Raw genomic sequence first — 20,972 nt, forward strand, 5'->3', positions numbered from 1 at the left:
AGCAGGAATTGGACTAGTCGACGTTATGCCACTAATATCTGTAGTAGGTTCACCAAAATCGCCAAGCAAGTCGGATGAAAACGGTCCAGTCGTTTGAGTAGAGGGCATAGTAATTTCGCTAGTTGCAAACAGAGATTGTGTACTGGGTGTTTGCATGGATGTCGAAAATGGTGTAGACATGGTATCGGTAGTACTAATCGGTGGAAGAGAAGATGTTTTTGTACCAAAGGACAAAAGAGATTCTGTGTTGAAATCTAAGTCACTGTCACTGCCAACAATCCCTGTCGTAGAAGAGATGGAAAGTCTCTTTTCGCTAGACACAGATGCATTTTCCGTGTAGTCTTGATCTGTAATACTGACAAATGGATTGTCTTGAGTTGCAGCGCTAATTGGAGCCAGCCCTGTCACCAAACTAGTGGTGTCTTTCGTGGTCATCGAGGTGGAGAAGATAGTACTGGTGGTCGTTTCTGTATTGGGGGCATCGAAGAGATCCATAATGTCTTGATTCTTCGGTGGTTCTACCACTTTGCTATCGTCGGATAATAAGTCTGGAACATTCGAGTCGACATCCAGGAAATCTGCGAAACTGTGTTCCGGAGTAGGAGACGGAGAGTGCATTAACGTGGGACTGGGTGTCCTGGTTGCCTGTAACCAACAGAGAAATAGATGAAATCAACGATTCAAACGAAAGAAAGAAAGAAATAATCTGACTTGATTTATCGTTAACTCTAATACAAACCTGTAATCGATCCAAAAGATGATTCGAGGTAGCATCCAAGGCGCCAGTCACGGATAGGATCAAGTCTTTAGTGTTTTTAGGAGGTGCTGGAGGTTGAGGCCTCGGCGGAGGCGGCCTCGATGGCGCCGTTTTCCCATTCTTTGGCTGAGCAGGACTTGTTGCCGCTGCTGGTGTAGGAGGAGGTGCAGATTGACCAAATAGTTCGTCCGACGATTGAGAAGAAAGCGAAGCATCGAAAAGGTTTGTGCTCGGCTTACTACCGCTCGTCACGAATATATTTGTCGATTGGGTAGAGAAGATATTAGCTGCAGTAGTATCGGTGGTTGTCGTTTCGGAGTCGGTACTAGGCGCAGTTTCCTCGGTCTCGGCGGCAAAGGCGGCAAAGGGGTTTGTCGAGTCAACAGGGACGTTCGACTGGTACGTTTGGTCTCCTCCGAAATTCAAGAAAGGGTTTTCTCCTCCACCAGCTGCTTCCGTATCTCCGAAATCTTGAAGAAACGGATTGGACGCCTGTCCAGGTATCTTGTCATTGGACTCGACTTCGTAGTAGTCGTCCATCAAGAAAGGGTTTCCTCCTTTGGAATCCATGTTGATAGATGAGTTTAATTGACTAGCTTAAACGTTATTCAAAATGCTACTTCTGTATGAAATTGTAGGAAGAGTTAGTAGAGAGTCTTTTAGACGATAAAGAACCGAAAGGAGGCAACTATTTTTCCATCAATTCGGATTCGAGTAACTTTAATTCAGTCCTTCCAGGTCCTACGCTGGCGAAACTAGTATCAAATGGATCGACGTCGTCTCCTAAACTGAAGCTCTCGTTCTGCAATGGAGTCAACACCTTTGCTCCAGGATCTTGGTCGTCGATACACAGGAAATCCGTCGACTCCTTCTTCTCCTCTGCCCTAGGATCAAAATCAGGATCAGTTTCTGGGACTGTGGTCTTAATGATCGCTGTCAAAGCGATAGAGACTGGACGAACGGGTATTTCTCCAGGAATCTGTTCCAACTCGCTTTCCAGTATCTTCAGCTCAGCCTTGCCAGGAAGGATATTAGTGGCGATGGATGTATCAAAGGGATCGTCGTAAGAAATCTCCTCCTTTTCCTCGATTATCTTTGTTTCGATCTTAGGTGTCAGGGGCCTCGCATCCACTTCGATTTTTTCGTCCAACAAACTCTGTTGTATCTCTTGTAGCTTCGGTTGATTCTGTTCCTCAAATTTCTGCAACACCGAATCCTGCAGCGCGTTGATCTTCAAGTTGTTTGGTCTGATAGAACTGGCGGTGAAGTCGCTTTGCCTTCTGACCGGTTCTCCTTCGGCACGAGGATCAAAATCGTGGTCACTCAGGCTATGAGGTAATTTCGACTCCTGATTTAGCAGTTCTGATTCGATTAGCTTCAGTTCTGTCTTACCCGGGGCTACCTTGGCTACAAAGCTGGTGTCGAAGGGATCGACATCGACCTCTTCCTCTTGTATAGGTAGTAAATCCTCGATCGATTTCTCCGAGTAGTACGGAGTTAGCGGTTTCGAAGGTAACGCTTTTTCCTCGTCAGTGGTCGTGAGTAAATCTGGCCGCTTAGATGGTGTCGGTAACTCGAAGGCAACCGCTTTAGAGGGTGCTAGTTCAAGTGCTTCCGGTCTCGATGATCTTCGTCCCTGGTCGGGAAGCTCACTGACGTCCTCTTCCTCTTCGAAGCTGATCTGGAAAGTAGGTTTAATGGGTACTGTTGGAAGGGCTGGCCTTGGTGGAGCCTTTGATAAGGTGGTTTCAGTTGGTACTACAGCCTGTTCGTCTTTTCTCGGATCAAAATCGTCGTCGTCTAAAGAACTCGATAGCTTTGGTTGCTCACCAAGCAGCTCCTTCTCCAAGAACTTCAACTCTGTCTTTCCAGGTGGAATATCTTGAACAGTTGAAGTGTCGAACGGATCTACGTAGCTGATATCCTCCACTGGGGCTATAGGCTCGTCTGCAAGTTTACTCAGATCAGTCGTGGATCCTCCTAAAAGGTCTTTCTTTCCATGCAAACCGCTAGTTTTTGCACCATTTTCTTCTTTCAATAAGCCCGTCTCGTAGTCTCTATTCAATCCAGCAGGGTCGGTCAATGATATCGTAACTTCGGATATCGGAAGTTCCTCTAATTCCTTCTCTATAAATTTCAATTCTGTCTTACCAGGAAGGATATTGTCAGCAAATGTAGTGTCGAAGGGATCTTCCTCGTCAACGTAGGTGGCTGTTTCGAAGCTAGCTTCTATTATCTCGGTCTGAAAGTCTACAGCCTCGGGTTCCTTACTTCCAAAGGGATCATCGGCTTCTTCGAGACGTACCGGCTCATCTGATGGAGCTGTGAGATCGAATTCCGCGTCGTCCAAGTCAGGGATTTCGTCTAGAATAGTCTTTTCTTTTAGAATTTCAAACTCGGAGATATCCAAATGTCCATTCGTCGATTTGCCCTCTGCAGCGTTATTATTATCTTGATTGGCAGCTGGACTGACAGGTCTGGGTAGAACAGGTGGAAGCTTCGTTAAATCTACAGGAATATCCGGAAAATCGCTGTCGTCGTCGAGCAAGGTCTTTTGTACTTCGACTGGCTCTGAAACTGCATCGCTACCACCTTCCACGAGTTTCTCAACCTCCTCGAAATCATCTAACAATAAATCCTGTTGCAGTCTGGGACGTCTGCCCTTCGAGATCTTACAGGAACTCACGTAATCGATTCTACCAGAAAGTACCTCGACCGCGTTCCCTAAACTGACTAGCCTATTCCCCTTCTTGTCAACTGTCTTCAGTACCTTATCCGCGTTGGTGGTGTCGAATGGATCGTCTTCAGTTTGCTCCTCAGTGGGACTGTCAGGAATGTAAGCTAATTGAACGTCGATATTCTGCAAAACGTCAACATAGGTAGTATCGAAGATGTCTTCATCAGCAGAGCCCTCGTGCTCATCTTCGTCGTCCGGTACATCCACGAAACCGTCCTCGTTGACCAGAGACTTCTCCTCCTTCTTTACCTTCCCTTCAAAATCTGGTGCCTCTTCCTCGATGGGATTGCCGTCCTCGTCGAAACCCACCCACTTCTTCGAGGAAGCTTTCTTGCCAAGATCGTCCTGGTCCTCTTCCTCCTCCTCCTCTTTCTTATCCTCCTTCAACGGCGGTTTCCGTTGGAAGAACGAGGTCGACTTAATACGATCGAGGTCCCCCTGAGTTTTCTTGAGTATCGAGTCGACGCCAGCGGTCAACGCCTCGAACTTCTTCCACTCGTCAGAGCTGGCGTTGCTGGCCTGCTCGCCGGATTCCTCGGCTTTCTGCTGGGCCTCCGCCCGCTCGCGCCTATATCGCTCGAGCTCCTCCGGGTCGAACTCGTTCTCCTCTGCTCCCTTCTTACCCTTCTTCGGCTTTTTCTTCTTCTTCAGGCCCTTGGCTAGCTTGTGCATCCTCTAAGTGCTACCGTGATACAAGCGAGGCCTCTGCAATCAATTGAATCCCTCGATTAAACTTTCAGATCTTACACTGTTCGAACTTTAAAAAATACATCGTTCTCGGGGAAAGGTGAAAGGGTCTAGTACTTTAGCGATCGAACCAAAGTGTCGAGGACAAATCGATCGAATAATCGAGTCGTGCTAGGAGGTGCTAGTGAGACCTAAGTAATTCCTACGAAACGACGTGGATCTATGCGATTAGGTCAAGTGCATATTTCGCGATTACGTGCAACGCTAGACCATCTCTAGGAAACAAGGCTGTGCAAGATTACACGCTACTCTGGAATACCATTGACCTTTCGCCCAATGGTCAACGCGATACCGAAGCTCCATGCGTAAGGCGTGCGATATTGGTGACATGCATGCGCTGGTGAACGAAACGACAGCACCCACGTTCAACGCTACTTTGTCCAATCCTCGAATACTTGTTGCACACTACCGATCTTTATTTAGCCGGTCGCTCTTTATAACCGCAGCGCTAATTTCGTCTGGTCCTTTTTTAACGCGTGCACGCCGCGAGTCACGCTGTTCTACGCGGTCGTCCATTTTTCTGAGTCGATATCTCGAACCATGTAGCCAGCCTCGCCCCAGAAACGAATCGCTCGTCTAATGACCTGGAACGATTCGACTATGGGCGGAATCGCGACGAAAATGTAATGGAAAAACGAAGGTCATCCCGTTTCACAGAGAACAAAGCGGTTGTTATCTAGAATGTTTTGTATCGGCTCGATACAAATCTTTGCTATGGACGGTCGTGTTCGCGTTATGGGATCGTTGCCAGAACAGCCCGATCGATTGCAGTACCGTACACCCGTGACCATTCTGCCCTTCTTCCTGGCCTTTCACGATGCTCTCTCGATAATCGTGGAATCGCTAAGAAAATTTCCTTTTTCTGTGCCTCTTTCGCCATTGGTCGCTGAATTTTAGGCTGGCCTGCCTACATTAGAGGTTCACGGTAAGAATGATATGTTCCCAGCAAGTGAAACAAGGTTGTGCAATACCTAAACGTTTCTTCTAGACTGACTGTACTCTGACAGACATGTCGTTGATAAGAAGCTTAAGGTCTTATGCGATGCAGCATATTTAGCATATTAATCCGTCACGAATTTCATTAACACCAACGTAGGTACCATCACCTCTCACGACAACCATATTCAACTCCATCTGTACCAATTATGCTTTCCGGAACGCGAAAACAACTGTTGGAATGACTATGCGAATAACAGCAAATCGGCACCGTGAAAGGTCTAAAGGTCGACGAGTGAGCAACGACGTAAAAGGATTGTTGGAGTGTACGAAAGAGAATTTCGTCGATAATTAGGGGGACAGGGGAGAAACACGTGCTCCAGATTACTGGCAGGGTGGTCGTGTCGAGGCTGGTGTGCTAACAAACTAGTCTATCGTAGCTCACCCCAACGCTCCATTATAACCGATATCGTCACCAGTACACCTGCATATACACCAGGAAGCTGTGATCGATAACTGCTGAGGAATTGGACGTATCTTTGGCAATCTCGCTTACAGCCACTGTTCTATTTCTATGACTCTACGCATATTTTTCCATATTTTTCCTTCTTCGATGGAACGGAGTGGATGAAAGAGCGTTATCAACGAGAGATGAGCGTTGCTGAAGAACAGGATATTAGCAATGCGATGATTTAAGAATATTCCAGAAGCTTTCCTCTTTTCAATGTAGATGTTCGAACAAGATTTGTTCAATGCCAAAAATTCTTCGCGTTGATCTCTTATCATATCGGAAGAACCTTTCATCGGGCGTCAAAGTCGAAGGTAAGACGTTGGAATATATATACGCAGGATGGTATCGATGACGATGCCTGACGCGATAAGGTGTATTCTTATCTCCGGTATCCAGATAATTAAATTTGGCTCCAACCGCGTCACCGGGTGAATAGAGATTATCGACCGGTTGGCTCATGCCTCTGCACACGGAGTCGAGACCGACACTTGTTACTAGTTAATTACTATCCTCTTTCGAACCAACGTCACCGATCTGTTTACACCAAGAAGTTCTTACTACGAGTATCGTTGATTAAAATATTTACGTGTTTAGGAAAAGAACAGATTTCAAACAGATTCTCCTTTTCTTCCTCGAAGAAATCCTACTGTACAACGAGGAGCAATTTCACGGCGAGTTACTGGTTGGAAAATTGAAGAAAAGCGTCGAGTAATGCGAGGTCACGAAACCCAGTACAGAAGAAAAATGGCGCGCGTGCCGACTTATATTTAGAAAATCCAAACCCCATATGAAATCCTGCAGCGCACCGTTTCGATGCTCGTGTTTTGTACGTGCTCTAAACAAAGATACTCTACTTCTCGAGCGATACAAAAATATCCTACGCGAGAAAATTGTTCCGAGTAATATCAAAAATAAAGGAAAAAGAAAGTTAAAAATTTCGGATGGATCAAGTTGAGAAAGCAATTGCGTCTACCCAAAGTCTAGCGTAGCGAAGAAGAGCCAAACTGACATTGCTCGAGCAGCGAGGAATATTGAAAATCGTTTGAAAACAATTCAAACACGAGATCTATGTTTATACTCGTCGCTTTGCCCGAATTTATGACGTAATTCAGAAAGTTTCGACGAAGAGCGTTGCTCCAATATCCCGAACACTTGTCCACCGGATTCCTGTGAGGGCGCACGCGTAATACCGGAACAGACGATGATCTATACCCGACCAGCTTTGCACCTGTCACTTCTTACAGCAACGATAATTCGGAATCGTTCGATTCCGAATCGCTTATCCGTTCTATAGCACGCGTCCATCGTCGAAACTCCATCCTGAAACGGAGAATTCGTTTAAAAAGGAACATAACTCGAACGCTGAACGAGTGCCGGGATTATGAGTCTGATACATAATTGAGGGTGCACGTAGCCGAGGGTAAATTCGCGGAGGAAGATTGAAAGGAGTAAAAAGCGAGGCGTATCGATCAAGCCAAGTTCTCAATGGACAGTTTCATTATCGTCTTAACAACGATCATTGCTGCCTCAAAGTTACCCAACGAAGCTGCAATGAGTCTGACTAGAATAATACTAGAATAATACCTCTGTTCAGTGTCTTTTGCGCGAGATCTTTCTAAATCCGAGTCCACTGAAGCTACTCTACGTACCTTTCGGTTACGTCACTTTGTTTCTCTAGATATCGCTACGTCTAAGGCTATGACATAGACTTTGCGTTCAATCGATTCTACGATAATGCAACGGATTCGGGAACGACCAAGACACTCGAGGTTATCCGCTATCGAAAGAAATTTCCCTCGAGGATTTCGTGCAGTTAAGAATTTTCTGAAGGAAACTCTAGAAGCATCCGGGGAAACCGTAGAAACAAGGTAGCCAGGATGCGAAGGAACGAACGAGAGACATGTCTCCCCCTTCCTCCATGGAAGAGGAGGAACGTGTCGAAGATTGGGCGCAGGATCGGTTATGGTGAACTGTAGTTTCTCAGGTGAATCAATCGAAGGCAGACGAAAGCGTAGGTGTTGTGCCACGGCGGCCACGTTTTGCTTCTAGTGTTCGGGACACTATCGTTCGCCTACGTTCCGTAGAATGCCAGGCTTCGGCTCGATACTCGTTATTGTACTTACGATTCCAGCCTCGTCAGCCACCTCGATATGACGCACATTTTTTTCGAGTCATCCCGCGATCGAGATACACTCGTTTCTGTCTAACTGTCTGTCTGCGTGTTTCTTTCTCTCGGTTGCGGCAGCGATGGTTGAATCGTCGAAGCACACACTCGGAGGAACGAGCACCGGAAGGAAGAAAAAACAGAAGAAGAAATAGACGGACAAAATTCAGATATCGTGTGCCAGATAAAGTGTACGTGAGAGAGAGAGAGAGAGAGAGAGTCCGGTGGAGACTCTTGAGGAGAGGAAGAACGAGGTCGAGATGGAAACCGACGGATAACGTTGTCGGAGGGAAGCTTGCGGAAACGAGAAGAAAACGGACCGTGGGTCTAGTTACGAGTTACGTTTTCCCTTTGGTCTGGAAAACAGGAAACACCGGACGTGGAGAGCTTCGAAGGCCCTGCCGAAAGCGAAGCCGACTCACTTCGTACTCTCCTGCGGGTCGAGCTATTTCCAGCATCGATCCGTTTCGCGGAGAAGAAACATGCGCGTACAACGACGCCCACCGCCGCCCCCGACGCCCCTTAACGCCGTCCTCCCCCCACTTCTGTGCCCCTTCTTCCTCTTTTCCTAACCACCCTTCGCTAGTGATAGCCTTAAAACGCGGACGCGGACGCGAATGTGGTCGCGAACACGTCGCGACTCCACTTCGCGATCGATTCTACCTGTTCCTAATAAACTTCCACCTTTCTTTGGAGTCCTTCTGAACGATCGAACGATGCGAGCTGCTTTCCCAGATCTATGGAAATTTTATTCGAAAGCTTACGTTTCTTCGTAAATTTCTTAACGTTTCTGATCGTAGACTCTCTTACTTATTCACAGGCAACGGTTTCATCGTTAGTACCGACAGTTCGTCTTTTTTACCTAGATCTCTCAGAACCTTATTTGTATTCGTAAACTTCCCAGACGCGCTAGTTCTTTTCTCTCCAATCGTGACCTTTCCTTGTTTTTACATCATTATACTCGTGGTACTTATGGTCGTGAGGCTTGCGCTGAGAACAATTTCGATTATGAATTCTCGGATCTCCGCTTGTTAATTGAAAATATTCAAAGTGTGCCGAGGCCATCACTAGCCGCCTTTCTCCACTTCGCGTTGTCGTGTTGCCCTTTCAGGATGACAAGCCACCTTTCTTTCGATATCAGACGAACAAAAGTGGAATGCTTTCTATAATAAAGGACGGGAAATATCGATGCTTTAGAATAGACTTACGGTGTACACCGCTGACTCCGATGGCGATGGTTCTCACGTCCCGGAGATAAGGTGAGACAACTGTGGATCAGGATGGGACACTGGCAGTAAGGAGCTTCGAGCACTCTTTCAGGGATATTCAAAATGGAAACAATGCGTTCGTGGTACACAGGGATGAATCCTGTACAGTCAGTTTTATTGCTGGAATCGAATAGGATCTCTGCAATTCGTAAAGTCGCGAGCTGTCTGAAAAGGGTTGCAAACGTTCATCGTCGATATCGAAAATGCACCGGCGTTATTTTCTGTTTGTTTTCTTATTGTGCGTTGGGATTTTAAAACGAAAACTTACTACGCAGTAATAACTTTCAATTATTTTCTTCTTTTCTTCGCCTTTTCGTCCCATTCTTATTCGACCGATCGCTCCTTTTCCTAATTAAACTCTTATTCTACGCGTGTCTTCGCTGTCATCGATTTCTGAAAAAAGGTCCAACGATCTTAGCATCAAGCGGCGAGGGAGAGTCAATCGATACTATCGAAAACGATAATCGATCAAGCTGTGAAGTTGACAAGCGACCTTAGAAATATTACAGTAACTTTTATTTAACGGAATATATAACAGAATATGGAGAAAACTGGAAGGGGTGAATCAGTGGCGACACTCTCTGCTTTTTGCAACATCGACAAATATCTCACTCGGATTTGGGATTGAAATCTCGCGATTGTATATATATATATATGTGTGTGTGTGTGTGTGTGTGTATGTATACATATCTGTGTATACATATATGTATACATCTGTGTGTGTATATATATATACATTTATTTATTTATATTTATACCACGATAATTTTTACTCTGTCAGCTATTTACATAATACCTTTGAAAAACAACAACCTGACCGCGAATGAATTCAATCCCATGGCGTATGCTGCTCCAAATGAAACACATCTATCGTATCGTTTCTTTCTTTTCTTCTTCCACTCAAAATATTAATGACCGTTTTCAAATAACCAGCTTCTTTCGTGAAGTTCTTTTTCTTTTCTCTTCTTCTCACGAATTGTCGGTCCATTACATCCTCTACTCGTAATCTATCTAAACCATACAATACATAGTTACCACGTGTTTGAGCTAATTTTAGTCTTTTCTTCTTTTACAATTTTTTTTTTAATGTATCGTGATTAGGCGCTGCGTGCATTACCTTCGCGTCTCGTTATTGCTAATTAAACCGCACGTCATTTGGTTCTTCGTGCTTTATTTTAATATCAGACGAATACGAATCATTAATGAGAACCAATCTCACTGAACAATGCTTCCGATTCCCTATTCCTGTGTCCATAAACGTTGGCAATTCCGTGCATTCCGCTCTATCGTTCCACGGTCGACGTTCCTGCGTCATCGTAAACGATCTACACAACGACTCGATTAATCTAACACATCACAGACTTCTAAACATTATGACCCTACGATACCGACTTTTGAATAATTACTAAACACATTTTTCGTAAAGGAAAATTTCGAGATTCTTCGGAAGATAGTGAGACATTTGTTCGAAAAAGAAAAACAGGGAAAAGTAAGAAAAAAGAATGAAAAGAAAAGTATAAAAGGGAATAAAACGTTTCGAACTTCAGTTCTTTCAGTTTCGTACATTCACGATCTCGAGAAGGAAAAACGGCTGGATAAAACAATAGGCATAAAAATAGCTACCTTGAGAAAGTTAACAACAGTGGTCGATTTTTGATATTCGGTTTTCCTTCGATTCTCACGATACATGTTGTGTATATACCATACGTATATACAAAGCGTTTGCACCTATACATACAGATTTCCTCTTTGAAGTTGTATGTTTATTTTACATAAAATCAATAGATTGTCGAGAAAATACTCGCAGCAACGGTAATAAGTATACACACTTCAAACAGGCATCATTCGAGATCACACTCTGTACATCGTTAACTCATTACCTAGGGAATTCCTAATAATTTTCGGGAATAACGCATAAAGACACCGTACTCGAGCAGTTCATAGATCCAGCTAAAAAAAAAAGAAAAATAAAGAAGAAGAAAGGCTGTCGTCGAGTATTTTGATTGCCCACTTAAAAAATATAATCGTGTACTGACCTTCGTTCGTATCATCTAAACTCACATGTCTTAATCGCTCAAGAAAAAGAGTATGGGTGATGTGATGACAACGAGAATAATAAAAATAATAATTATAACAATAACAATAATAATAATAATAATATTAATAATATTAATAATAATAATAATAGTAATAATAAAAGTAAGAATATTAATATTAGTAGTAGTAGTAATAGTAGTAGTAATAATAATAATATAATAATAATAATAGTAATAATGATAATAATAATAATAATAATAATAGTAATAATGATAATAATAATAACAACAATAAGGATAAGACTAAGATGAAGAATAAAAATAAGAATAAGAATAAGCATAAGAATAAGAATAATAATAATAACGGTAATAACTTCTTATTCATCTTCTCTTTTTTTCTATACAAGTGCACAAATATTTACAGAATCAATATAATGACAGATACGAAGGTGCCGTTGAGCGTGTTTCCTATCTTCCTTTTTCATTTTGCTCTCTGCCTCTCTTTGTTTTGCCTCCTATATTTCCTTCTTATTTTATGCGTCTGTTCTAAATGAAACTGCCAGTTCCTACTAACAGAGACTGCGGACGAATATTTTGGCACATTTCAGTTCTCGTGTCCTTTTCAACACGCGGTCTGATTACTTGGCACAATACTTCGACCATCGTGCGTAATTTCCTAACTTAATTTTTAAATAGTGGACTAAAAAGGTAGCAATTTGTTATCTGTTTTTCGCGTTTCTCTCATCGGAAACATTTTTCCACTGCTAGCTGAGTTTACGACATCGAAATTAAACTACTCTGGAGAAATTTCCATTCTGAACTAAAAAAAACGAACGATCATTAATCGCGATTCCTATTTATTCTCGCTTGAATCTCCTTTTTTTTATATCCTTCTTCTCTTTGGAGTCACGAAACCATGTTTCACTTTAGCGAGGATCTTCGACACGAAGAACACCTTGCATTATTGCTAGTCGCATAAAGAGAATGTATGTGGTTGGTGAATACATGATTGATATGAGGTTCGATGTCGGACAAGAAAAAAGAAAAGTTTAACGGTCGCTCGAAGACAAAAATAAAAAAAGAATCCTAGGGCTTGTCTCTTTCCAAAGTATCTTAAAAATTTGTTTACGTTGGTTCACACACGAGCCTAAATCTATATCGTATTAACGAGGTCTACTTGGATTAGAAGTTATGATTCTTTTCTCTAAACAAACACGAGAGAGTGCCTAGGGCGAACGATGAAACGTTTATGAGTTTCGTCTTCTCCAAATTACTAGTTCACACGAAATTACGGATACGAGGAAACGTGGTTTACGTTAATTGTTAACAACTTGTACAGTCGCGCGAAATATTTTTGACTTAAAAAACTCTACAGTAGGGATATATCTCCCTATGTAGGATTACCGTGAAAATTGTGACAGTGCGAGACGAACGCGAGAAGTCTTTCGATTCTTTGCGAGTGAAAAGGCTGCTGCAGTCCAAGATTTTCCTGATTTTGGTTTTCTTCGCGACTTGGTGTATTCTTGAAAAATCTGGTGATTTCTGAAAGGAGGACGATCTCTTTCAAGATTTACACATCTTTGGGAAACGTTATACATAGTATCTTATGCAAAGTGGTAGCGATTTTTCTTCGGGGCATCTCGTGATACAAATTATGCAGAATGAAACCCTTAGAAAAGTATAGTGTTGCTGGTGCGCTGAAAAACAAGCGCCACGCCAGTCGGTCAAAGGATTTCTCAAGATTCGACTCTAGAAACGAAGATGCCGATGTTCGCGTTGCAATTTATTTTGTATGGTGCTAGAGCTTGGGAGTCGAGGAACGAAAAATCACAACAAGACGCTCTCTAAAATGCTTGTTGACGACGATCTTCGAATATCAGATGGCACCAATTACGACACGGAAGACTACACCAAACCAGCGGTACTTAGAGTACGATAGCCTGGCAAGGAGTTTAATTACGCGCACGTACGAAACGTAAAATTGTATAACAGGCACCAGTAAAAGAACCAGTTCTTGGAAGTAATTCCGGTCAGACTTTAAAGCCGATTACTGGCCTTTCACTACTCATTACAGCGAAATCTGGCTTGGCGTTTCGAAAGCCTTACTCCGTTGTTTATTGAACCCAAGATGCAGGTACCCATTGAGGCTCCCTCTCTAGCGAATTGATTTCCGTCAGCAATTGATTGTACGCTCGATCTGTATCCGTATTTATGATGATCATGTCGAATAGATGACCGTATTTGTCCTCCATTTCCCGCGCTTTCTCTATAATGTCCTTCAGTTCCTCTTCTTTGAAGCTTTCGTTATTCTTGATCCTCTTTTGCCGAAGTTTCTCTAAGCTCGGTGGCGCCACGAGCACTACGTAAGGTTTCAAGTCCGAATTTCGAAGAATCTTCAGGCTTTGCGGATGGAGATTAAGAACACAGATTTTACCGGAATTTACAACAGATCGTATAGCCTCTACAGAGGTGCCATAATAGGCTTTCTCATATTCGCCATGTTCGACGAACTTCCGACAGAGAATATCAGACTCGAATTGAGAACGAGAAATGAAATGATAGTCTTGTCCATCTACTTCGGAATCCTTCCTGGGACGACTCGTATCTAAAAGAACCAGTATCGCAGCTTGCTGTATATCATTATCATCGGAAAAGAAAAAAATGATTCGTATATTAAAACTTTCAAAGACTCACGAGGAATTGCCGCTGCAAAACGTTCGCTATCTTGCATCAGCCTCTGCCTGAGCTCGTGTCGTCCAATATTTGGTGGCCCTATTAGTACTATTGGTCTTTTGTGATTCGCCCTCGGATAGTACAACGCGACTTCCTCATACGTAAGCACCTCCTCGCTGTCGTAATCTAAGAAATGTAAATGTTTGATTAGCAAACAACAGGTGAATGTACTAAGGTACCTTCCATAATCTTTTCCATATGTACCGTCGATGGCAGTCGTTGCATAATGTGGATACCCGTCATCATTGTAATTCGCTCCGAACTTATTTCGTTTCTTTTTCTTTGGATTTTTTCTAGCGCATAATAACGTACTCGATTTCTTGGAACCGCGTACGGTGGATTTGTCGCCCGCAATTGTCTGCTTCATGGACTCTCGCCTACATAAAATCGATAGGATCAAACAATGTTTAAAAGAAGTTCACAAATAACAGAGGCAATCAACATACTGGTGCTGGAAAGCTTTGCTAGGTATCAAACCAGCCAGAGTTTGATCCTCTTCGCCCTCTCGATACGCCTGCCACCAGTTAGGATCTTCTTGAGAGATGACGTGCAACACATCCCCCTTTTGAAAACTGACACCCAACTCTCGACAAGGAATATAAGGATCTTCTTCCGGGTCATAGTCGAAATGGGCTCGTATGTGCTGTATCTAAGTATAAGGTATTAAGGAATTAGGTCAACACCACACTACCCTTATTTATATTCCCTGTTAATACAACAATCAATTTCAATACCTGGTTTGTATCTTCCCTTCTATTCGACAAATTGTTCCTATGACTCGTGGGTGCCGGGAGTACGAGGAAAGTTAGGCTGCCTTGCATACCAGACAAGATATCGCACACCTCATTCACGCTCTTACCGCGCATTTCCACGCCGTTCACTTCGAGAACTTCATCACCTTCGTGTAGCAATCCGGATTTGTCTGCAGCACCTCCTCGTACAACACGACCTTTAAAGATAATTAAAGATATCAGTCATAAAATTCGGTGGAATATCATCAGTTCACTATTATTCTTGAAGAATTCACTACCTATTATAACAGCATCGCCTTCATTTTTAACCGTAGCACCTAAAGGTTCGTTAGTCTTCTCGATTCTGATAATTTTTATATTGTCTACCACCCGAGACCCTCTCCAGCTAGAAGTCGGACTAGGAGGACCGCTCGGTGACGAAGATGAGGGACTTTGTTTTCTTTGTAATCCTTCGACGTACGAAATGATAGAATCGTGAGCGAGCAGCAGTGCTTCCATATCGTAGTTCGTCAAAATTCCGGTCAACTCCTCCACGGCAGCAATCGTTTCCGCTCCGCCGACACCTGTTGCCGTCGACGAGGACTGCCATTTCTCCAGAATGTCCACACACTGAAATATTCGCAACACGCAACAAAGGCTGTATACTTGATGGTACAATTAGGATTCTTAAAATTTCAACAACAGATAAGTTACATACGTCTCGAGTTAAACTGGAAGCGTCCTCGGCGTGATGTTTCAAAACCTTGTTGGATCTTAAGCGATTTCTAAGGGCATGATGGGTGGCGAGTGCAGATGCGAACCGACTTTGCACCAAAAGCGTTCGCACTGCTTCCAGTTCAGCTTCCACACCCGGTCCCGAGATGCCTAGAGCACCGGAAATATTGCGCAACTGAAGCTGTAGCCTCTCCAACGTCGCGACGACCTCTCCATACGCTGAAATATGCAACAGACGTCAATCGAGAAGATTCTTCAAAAGTTTCACCCGTAAGGCAACGTTGCTTTCCGTCGTGAGTTTATTACTATGAAAAATGGTAAATGACCGGCTAATAGCTTTCTTCAAAGAAACATATACGACTCACTGATTACACGACAACGACCAACATCGTTGATTTATTAAGTCATCGAAACAGCGAATGCAAAGCACATGGGTGGCCGTGTATCGTTTGAAGAAGTCTGAAGAAGGCTGGATTAAAAAGGGAACCGACGAGGAATTATCGTAGCATAAATAGGGGCCTAATGGCCTACGACGAGTGTCGTTAGTGCGCCATCCAGTGAAGTGGCCCTCGAACAGACGTATTTCTCGAGGGAAAATGCGACTTACTGAGGGGCCTGGGAGGCTCCTCGACTTCTTGCGCTGCGCTCACGGTAACGTGCGTTGCGCGTCCAACGGTTGTCACCTCATCTTGGGCGTACGCCGGATTTTCTTGACCCGAGAGACTGGTAGCATGGCTCTCCAACGCCTGGAGCTTTCTCGAGCCGCGCAGTGATCTATTGAGTATCTCTTGTCTCTCCTCCTCATCCTTCCTTTTCCGCAGTTGCTCCTACAATCAAATCATTCGTTTAATTCTATTCTCCTCCATCCAAGTTGAAACGAGATTCAACGATTTTGTGAAAACCCTGCAAACATTCGATTGAATTACATATGTAAAGAAAAGCGACACGTTGTTTGTTCTCACGATGACGTCGAACATTATTGAGATGGAATCAGTAACGTTATCTTTGCGTTCGATTCAATCCTAATCGATCTTCGGACAAATTTAATTGCCTTACCTCGTTCGTCATACGACGTAGTTTGGTGTAATTTAGGAAACGTTCGTAAATACGGTGTTGTGTAACATTGAACATCGAGAATGAAGAAAAGGTGGGACATTTATATATGGGACATGTATTCCGGAGTCCCGGAGTACTATATTGAAATCGTGCCTTTGCGGTTGCCTTATCAATTATTCCTCGACCCGGCTGTATCCTCAGAGTAATTTTAGCTGGGACAAGCCACGATTCATGCAGGACCTACCTCGTGTAGGCTGACCTTCCGAGCAACCGTTTTTCTCCTAACAATGATACATTTTTAACAACACAGACGCTGAGAGGCAGCTGAAGTATCCATGAAACAGAGAACATTCTATCTAACATCAAGCAATTATTCTAACTCGATCTTGACACCATCAGCAAATGGACGTTGGCATCGATGATGGCACAAGCCAGTGAAATGTGATTTGCGCGAAAATTATTTGCTTAACCCTTTGCACTCGACGATTTTTTGGCTAAAGAAGAGTAGGAGTTCGAAGATTTTCTGCTACAAAGCTGACGATATTTTTTTGAGCAGTAAATAAGAAATCGTATAGTAACTAATACGCAGAATTATTTGATTTCGATACCTCATACACTGTTATATTATTTTAAATTTGATATATTAATTAATATGGAGCTTCGAAATTTTATCAAATGGCGACTAAAGGGCGCGTCTCGAGTGCAAAGGGTTAAAATAGCGATGGAATCGTGCAGATGAATGGACACGAGTACTGCATCGTTGTCTCGCAAACATTTGCTCCAAAGCGAAAATCTCAGCGGCTCGACTGCAAGTTGCTGGGCTCGGGTTACAATCGCTGTGGTATCAGCGAGTTCTACGCTCGTTTGGCGATCAGTGATCAACGCCCACCGAGTGATAAACTGCGTCGCTGACGCAAAAATCATTCCAGAAACGATCCATTTATGTAACGATCCAGCCATGTCTATGGCGCATTATTGCCTCGAGCAAAAATACTTGGGCGAAGCCCTGTTTACTCTCGCGGTGCACGCGTATGGCTTCCCGAACGTCAGCTCTTGACTATTCGTTGGATTTCTTGTAATTCTGGTAGCAAAAGCTCACTAGAAAATCGAGTAAACATCGTCACGCTGGGTCCCAGCTTAAGTCGATCCAAATCTCTACCACGTAGTCTTCAATGGCCGTGGCTACGTGGCCCAAAGTTAACGCAGAGCTAACTATCTGTGCCTGAAAAACAAGGCTATTAGCGGTGATAAAAATAGGATTCCACGCTGTTTAATAACATCCAAGGTTTCTTACGATAATTCCCAATTTCAACAACAGGCAAACATCAAAATGGTGTAATATTTTATCCAACGTTGAAATGTCTAACTCGAATATATACCAGAAAATCTTATTCATACATCCATATACAGTGAATTACTTCAAATCGTTATTATTATCCCATGATAATTTCCAAATCTTTATCAACGAAAACGTGTATTATATCGAACAAAACTACATGACAAGATAACCTAATCTGCGCGGTAAAAGAATACCAACCGTGCAAAATGGACGACTGAAGTCAACTGAAGGATAAAAATGGATGACAACGCAGGTCAAATATGAGCCACCTTCGTCGGCTACATGACCGCTAAACTCGAGATTAAATTTTAATCTTCACCTGCTTTTTATCCGCCTACCGATCGCATCAAAAATCGAGGCGGATAGATGAGAAAAGAGGAGCAAGTTTCTCAACGGAGACCGCTCGTTTCTAGGAAGGAAGAATCGTAGGACAGCGAGGGCTGGAATTCTCTCGAGTCACAGCGAATATAATATCGTCGAAATTACGGGAGGATGGCTTGTTATCGTTCAGCGGCACGAATGTTCCCGGTTCGGAGACGTGGCATTCGAGTATCTGGTTTTTAACGAGCGGGAGAGAGGTGGAAGAAAAAATCCAGCTTCCCAGTAAAGAGGCAGGAAAGCAAAGACCGAGGTCAGGATAGGGAAAAAGGGCGGGGAAAAGAAAGAGGGAGAACGACGAACTGCCTGACTCAACCATAGACTATACACCTATCGAAACTTACTCGTAACGTTACACTCGAGCCGTGTAATCTTAGACTATTGTGCGTGCGGGGTTCTTTACATTCCAGACCACACTTGACTTAACGTGGAGAAGACGAGGAGGGAATTTTATAAGCCAAACATTGTCGGCGTCGAGACGCAGCTCTTCTACCATTTCTCATCCAAATTAGACAACTTAACCGCTTTTAACTTTTCCACGGATACCACGATTCTATATCACACTTCTATTTATCACGAATACCTTTTTTATTTGTTAAATCACGACATGCATTTATTGGTTAAATTTTATTTCCTCTTATTTCCCTTTTCTTTTTGAGGTTAGTTATCATAATGACGTAATAAAACTATAGCGAACTGTAAAACTGCAGCGAACCGTGGAACAATAAATGGCGTGAAATAGGAAAAAAGTTACGAAGGCAATCAAAGCGAACTCTATTCGATAATCTAAATTAATTTTATCTAAAATTTTTATCGAGATTGAATGCTCTTTTATAGAAATTACGATATCGATTAATTTTTTTGAATTTCTTTCGCCTTTTGTAGTTGATTTGATTAACGTAGTGCGATTGTACGACGGTTAATTTGGTAGAATCGCGCAAGGTTACGAGAACAGTGGCGCAATAGGTGGCGCGAAATAGGAAACACGAAGAGTATAAAAGCAATCGAAGCGGACTGTGTTCGATAACCATTGTGTCCAGGGCCCTCGTAATTTCCTGTTAGAACGTAGACAGCCGTGGTACGTCCCCTTGAACAACGATTCAACGTTCGCTGCCTTTACATCGTTACACAACGCTAAATTATTCATGCAGAATACCACGCGTTTCCCGCGTCCGATACTTTTCGCGCACACCCACCGAAATGCCTCTCAGCCAACGTTCCAATTATTCTTTGTCGACACGTTTAATATGCAAAATCACGTGACTCTTGGTCAACAACGAGGATTCCATTGGAACGCGAAACAATTAAACGATACGCGAGTTATTTGTATAGTAACTCGAGGCGAGATACGATTTCCTCGAAGGCCTTTAACAAATTCGAAGTAGGTGACTCGATACGATACCCGGACAATTTGCTCGATTAAATTTATCCGTCGCTTTCATAATTCGTAAATAATAAAAGAACGTTGAATTCAAACGTAGGTCTAACATCCATCGCTAATTCCGCGTTGAATTATTCACCGATTTCTATCGCGCGAAACGTTGAGGTATTCGAAGCAGAAACGAGCAAAGATGTAAGCGCGATATCTGTCGAAAGGAGGCGGTCGAACGAGACGAACGAGAAAGGTGCTTTTCGAAGAAGAAAAAACAAAGGAGAGAAAAAATGGTAAAAAAAAAGGAAAAGGCTCGCCGTACCTGGTATTTCCTGATGGAATGCAGTTGTTGTTGCGTAGGCTCGGCGTTTGCGTTATCGGTGCTCTCCACATTATTGTTCTGCGTGGACAAACGTAGGTTATCTTTCGGCGGTCTGGCAGGTGCCCTCTTTTGATCTCTCGGAGGAATGGCAGGTTTCACCCCGTTCAGACCGGCCTAGAAATCCGTTTCAAACAAAACACAGCTCGCATTAAAGTATCCACGTCAGAGGTCGCCGCAAATGCGACTAACCAAACTTTTCCACGGTTCCCTCGTATTTTCTCCGTATTATTTCCTCGTCTTGTTCTCTATTACAATAGTTTCCCGTTCGCGTTTCGAAACGAAGTCTATTGCGAGTCCTTTGAACATGTGTTCTTTCTTGACTACGCGGAAGCATAGAGTGTATCGTTTAGGTGAGAAAAGCGAAGAGATGCGAGAAAGAAAAGGAGGAACAGCCAGGGCACGTGCACTACGAGGTGTACCAGCTATGACTAGGCAAGGTGTTCACAATGGGTTTGTCTACTTTGGCATGCTCGTCAACTCTAAGCGTACGTTCTGCATGCACTGCAATCGCTCATTCGTCGCGCGAACACGGTCGATGCTCTCGCGACTTTTATACGTTGCGATTGGAACCTTAACCTCACCGGTGAGGACGCGCTCGTTTTCTGCGTATCTTCATTCGACGGCCACGAACAAGCGTGGCGCTGTAATCGCGTAACACGTGTATTAATAATTATCAATGTTGTTAAACTATCAAGGTGTATAATTTATGATTATTTAAACCTACTAAATTCGCTCCTAACGATATACCCGGAACGATTAAACAGTGGGACATGTAAACACGACACTAGGCGTACTCGTACTAAACAGTTAAGTAAATCTAATAGGGTAAAAACATATTACAAATAGCCATTGCCAATGAATTTTGTTACGAAGATATAAACAACGTATTAGGTTATGTCATCGCGACGATGTATTAATTGTAAAATTTTACAGACACGAGAACATTAATGTGTTCGTTTCGACGATGAGAGATGCAGAAAGATCAAAGCAAAGTTTACCTGATGCTCGCCAAGATCGCCGAGGTGCTCGTACAAGTTGTACGTACGTTTCTTCGTGACATCCGTGGACGGTTTCGTCGCGTTCGGCATTC

At 43.3% G+C, this 20,972-nt stretch overlaps 2 protein-coding genes across 2 annotated transcripts in view; both read right to left on the reverse strand.

Moving 5' to 3' along the window:
- Nucleotides 1-8,272, reverse strand: part of LOC108553122 (protein stoned-B) — a 12,906-nt gene extending 4,634 nt beyond the window's left edge. The window contains exons 1-4 of the mRNA XM_017907894.1: nt 7,812-8,272; nt 1,447-4,199; nt 740-1,349; nt 6-645 (exon numbers count right to left, since the gene is read on the reverse strand). Coding sequence (XP_017763383.1) covers nt 6-645; nt 740-1,349; nt 1,447-4,166 — 3,970 coding nt within the window. The 5' untranslated portion in view covers nt 4,167-4,199; nt 7,812-8,272. The remainder of the gene's footprint in view (nt 1-5; nt 646-739; nt 1,350-1,446; nt 4,200-7,811) is intronic.
- A 4,018-nt stretch (nt 8,273-12,290) lies between these two features.
- Nucleotides 12,291-20,972, reverse strand: part of LOC108553140 (uncharacterized) — a 45,976-nt gene continuing 37,294 nt past the window's right edge. The window contains 9 exon segments of the mRNA XM_017907918.1: nt 12,291-13,761; nt 13,851-14,015; nt 14,094-14,266; nt 14,336-14,538; nt 14,624-14,838; nt 14,920-15,250; nt 15,339-15,574; nt 15,963-16,182; nt 19,823-19,996. Coding sequence (XP_017763407.1) covers nt 13,271-13,761; nt 13,851-14,015; nt 14,094-14,266; nt 14,336-14,538; nt 14,624-14,838; nt 14,920-15,250; nt 15,339-15,574; nt 15,963-16,182; nt 19,823-19,996 — 2,208 coding nt within the window. The 3' untranslated portion in view covers nt 12,291-13,270.

Source organism: Eufriesea mexicana, unplaced genomic scaffold (assembly GCF_001483705.2).
Source record: "Eufriesea mexicana isolate 0111107269 unplaced genomic scaffold, ASM148370v2 scaffold9443, whole genome shotgun sequence".
NCBI classification, from domain to species: domain Eukaryota; kingdom Metazoa; phylum Arthropoda; class Insecta; order Hymenoptera; family Apidae; genus Eufriesea; species Eufriesea mexicana.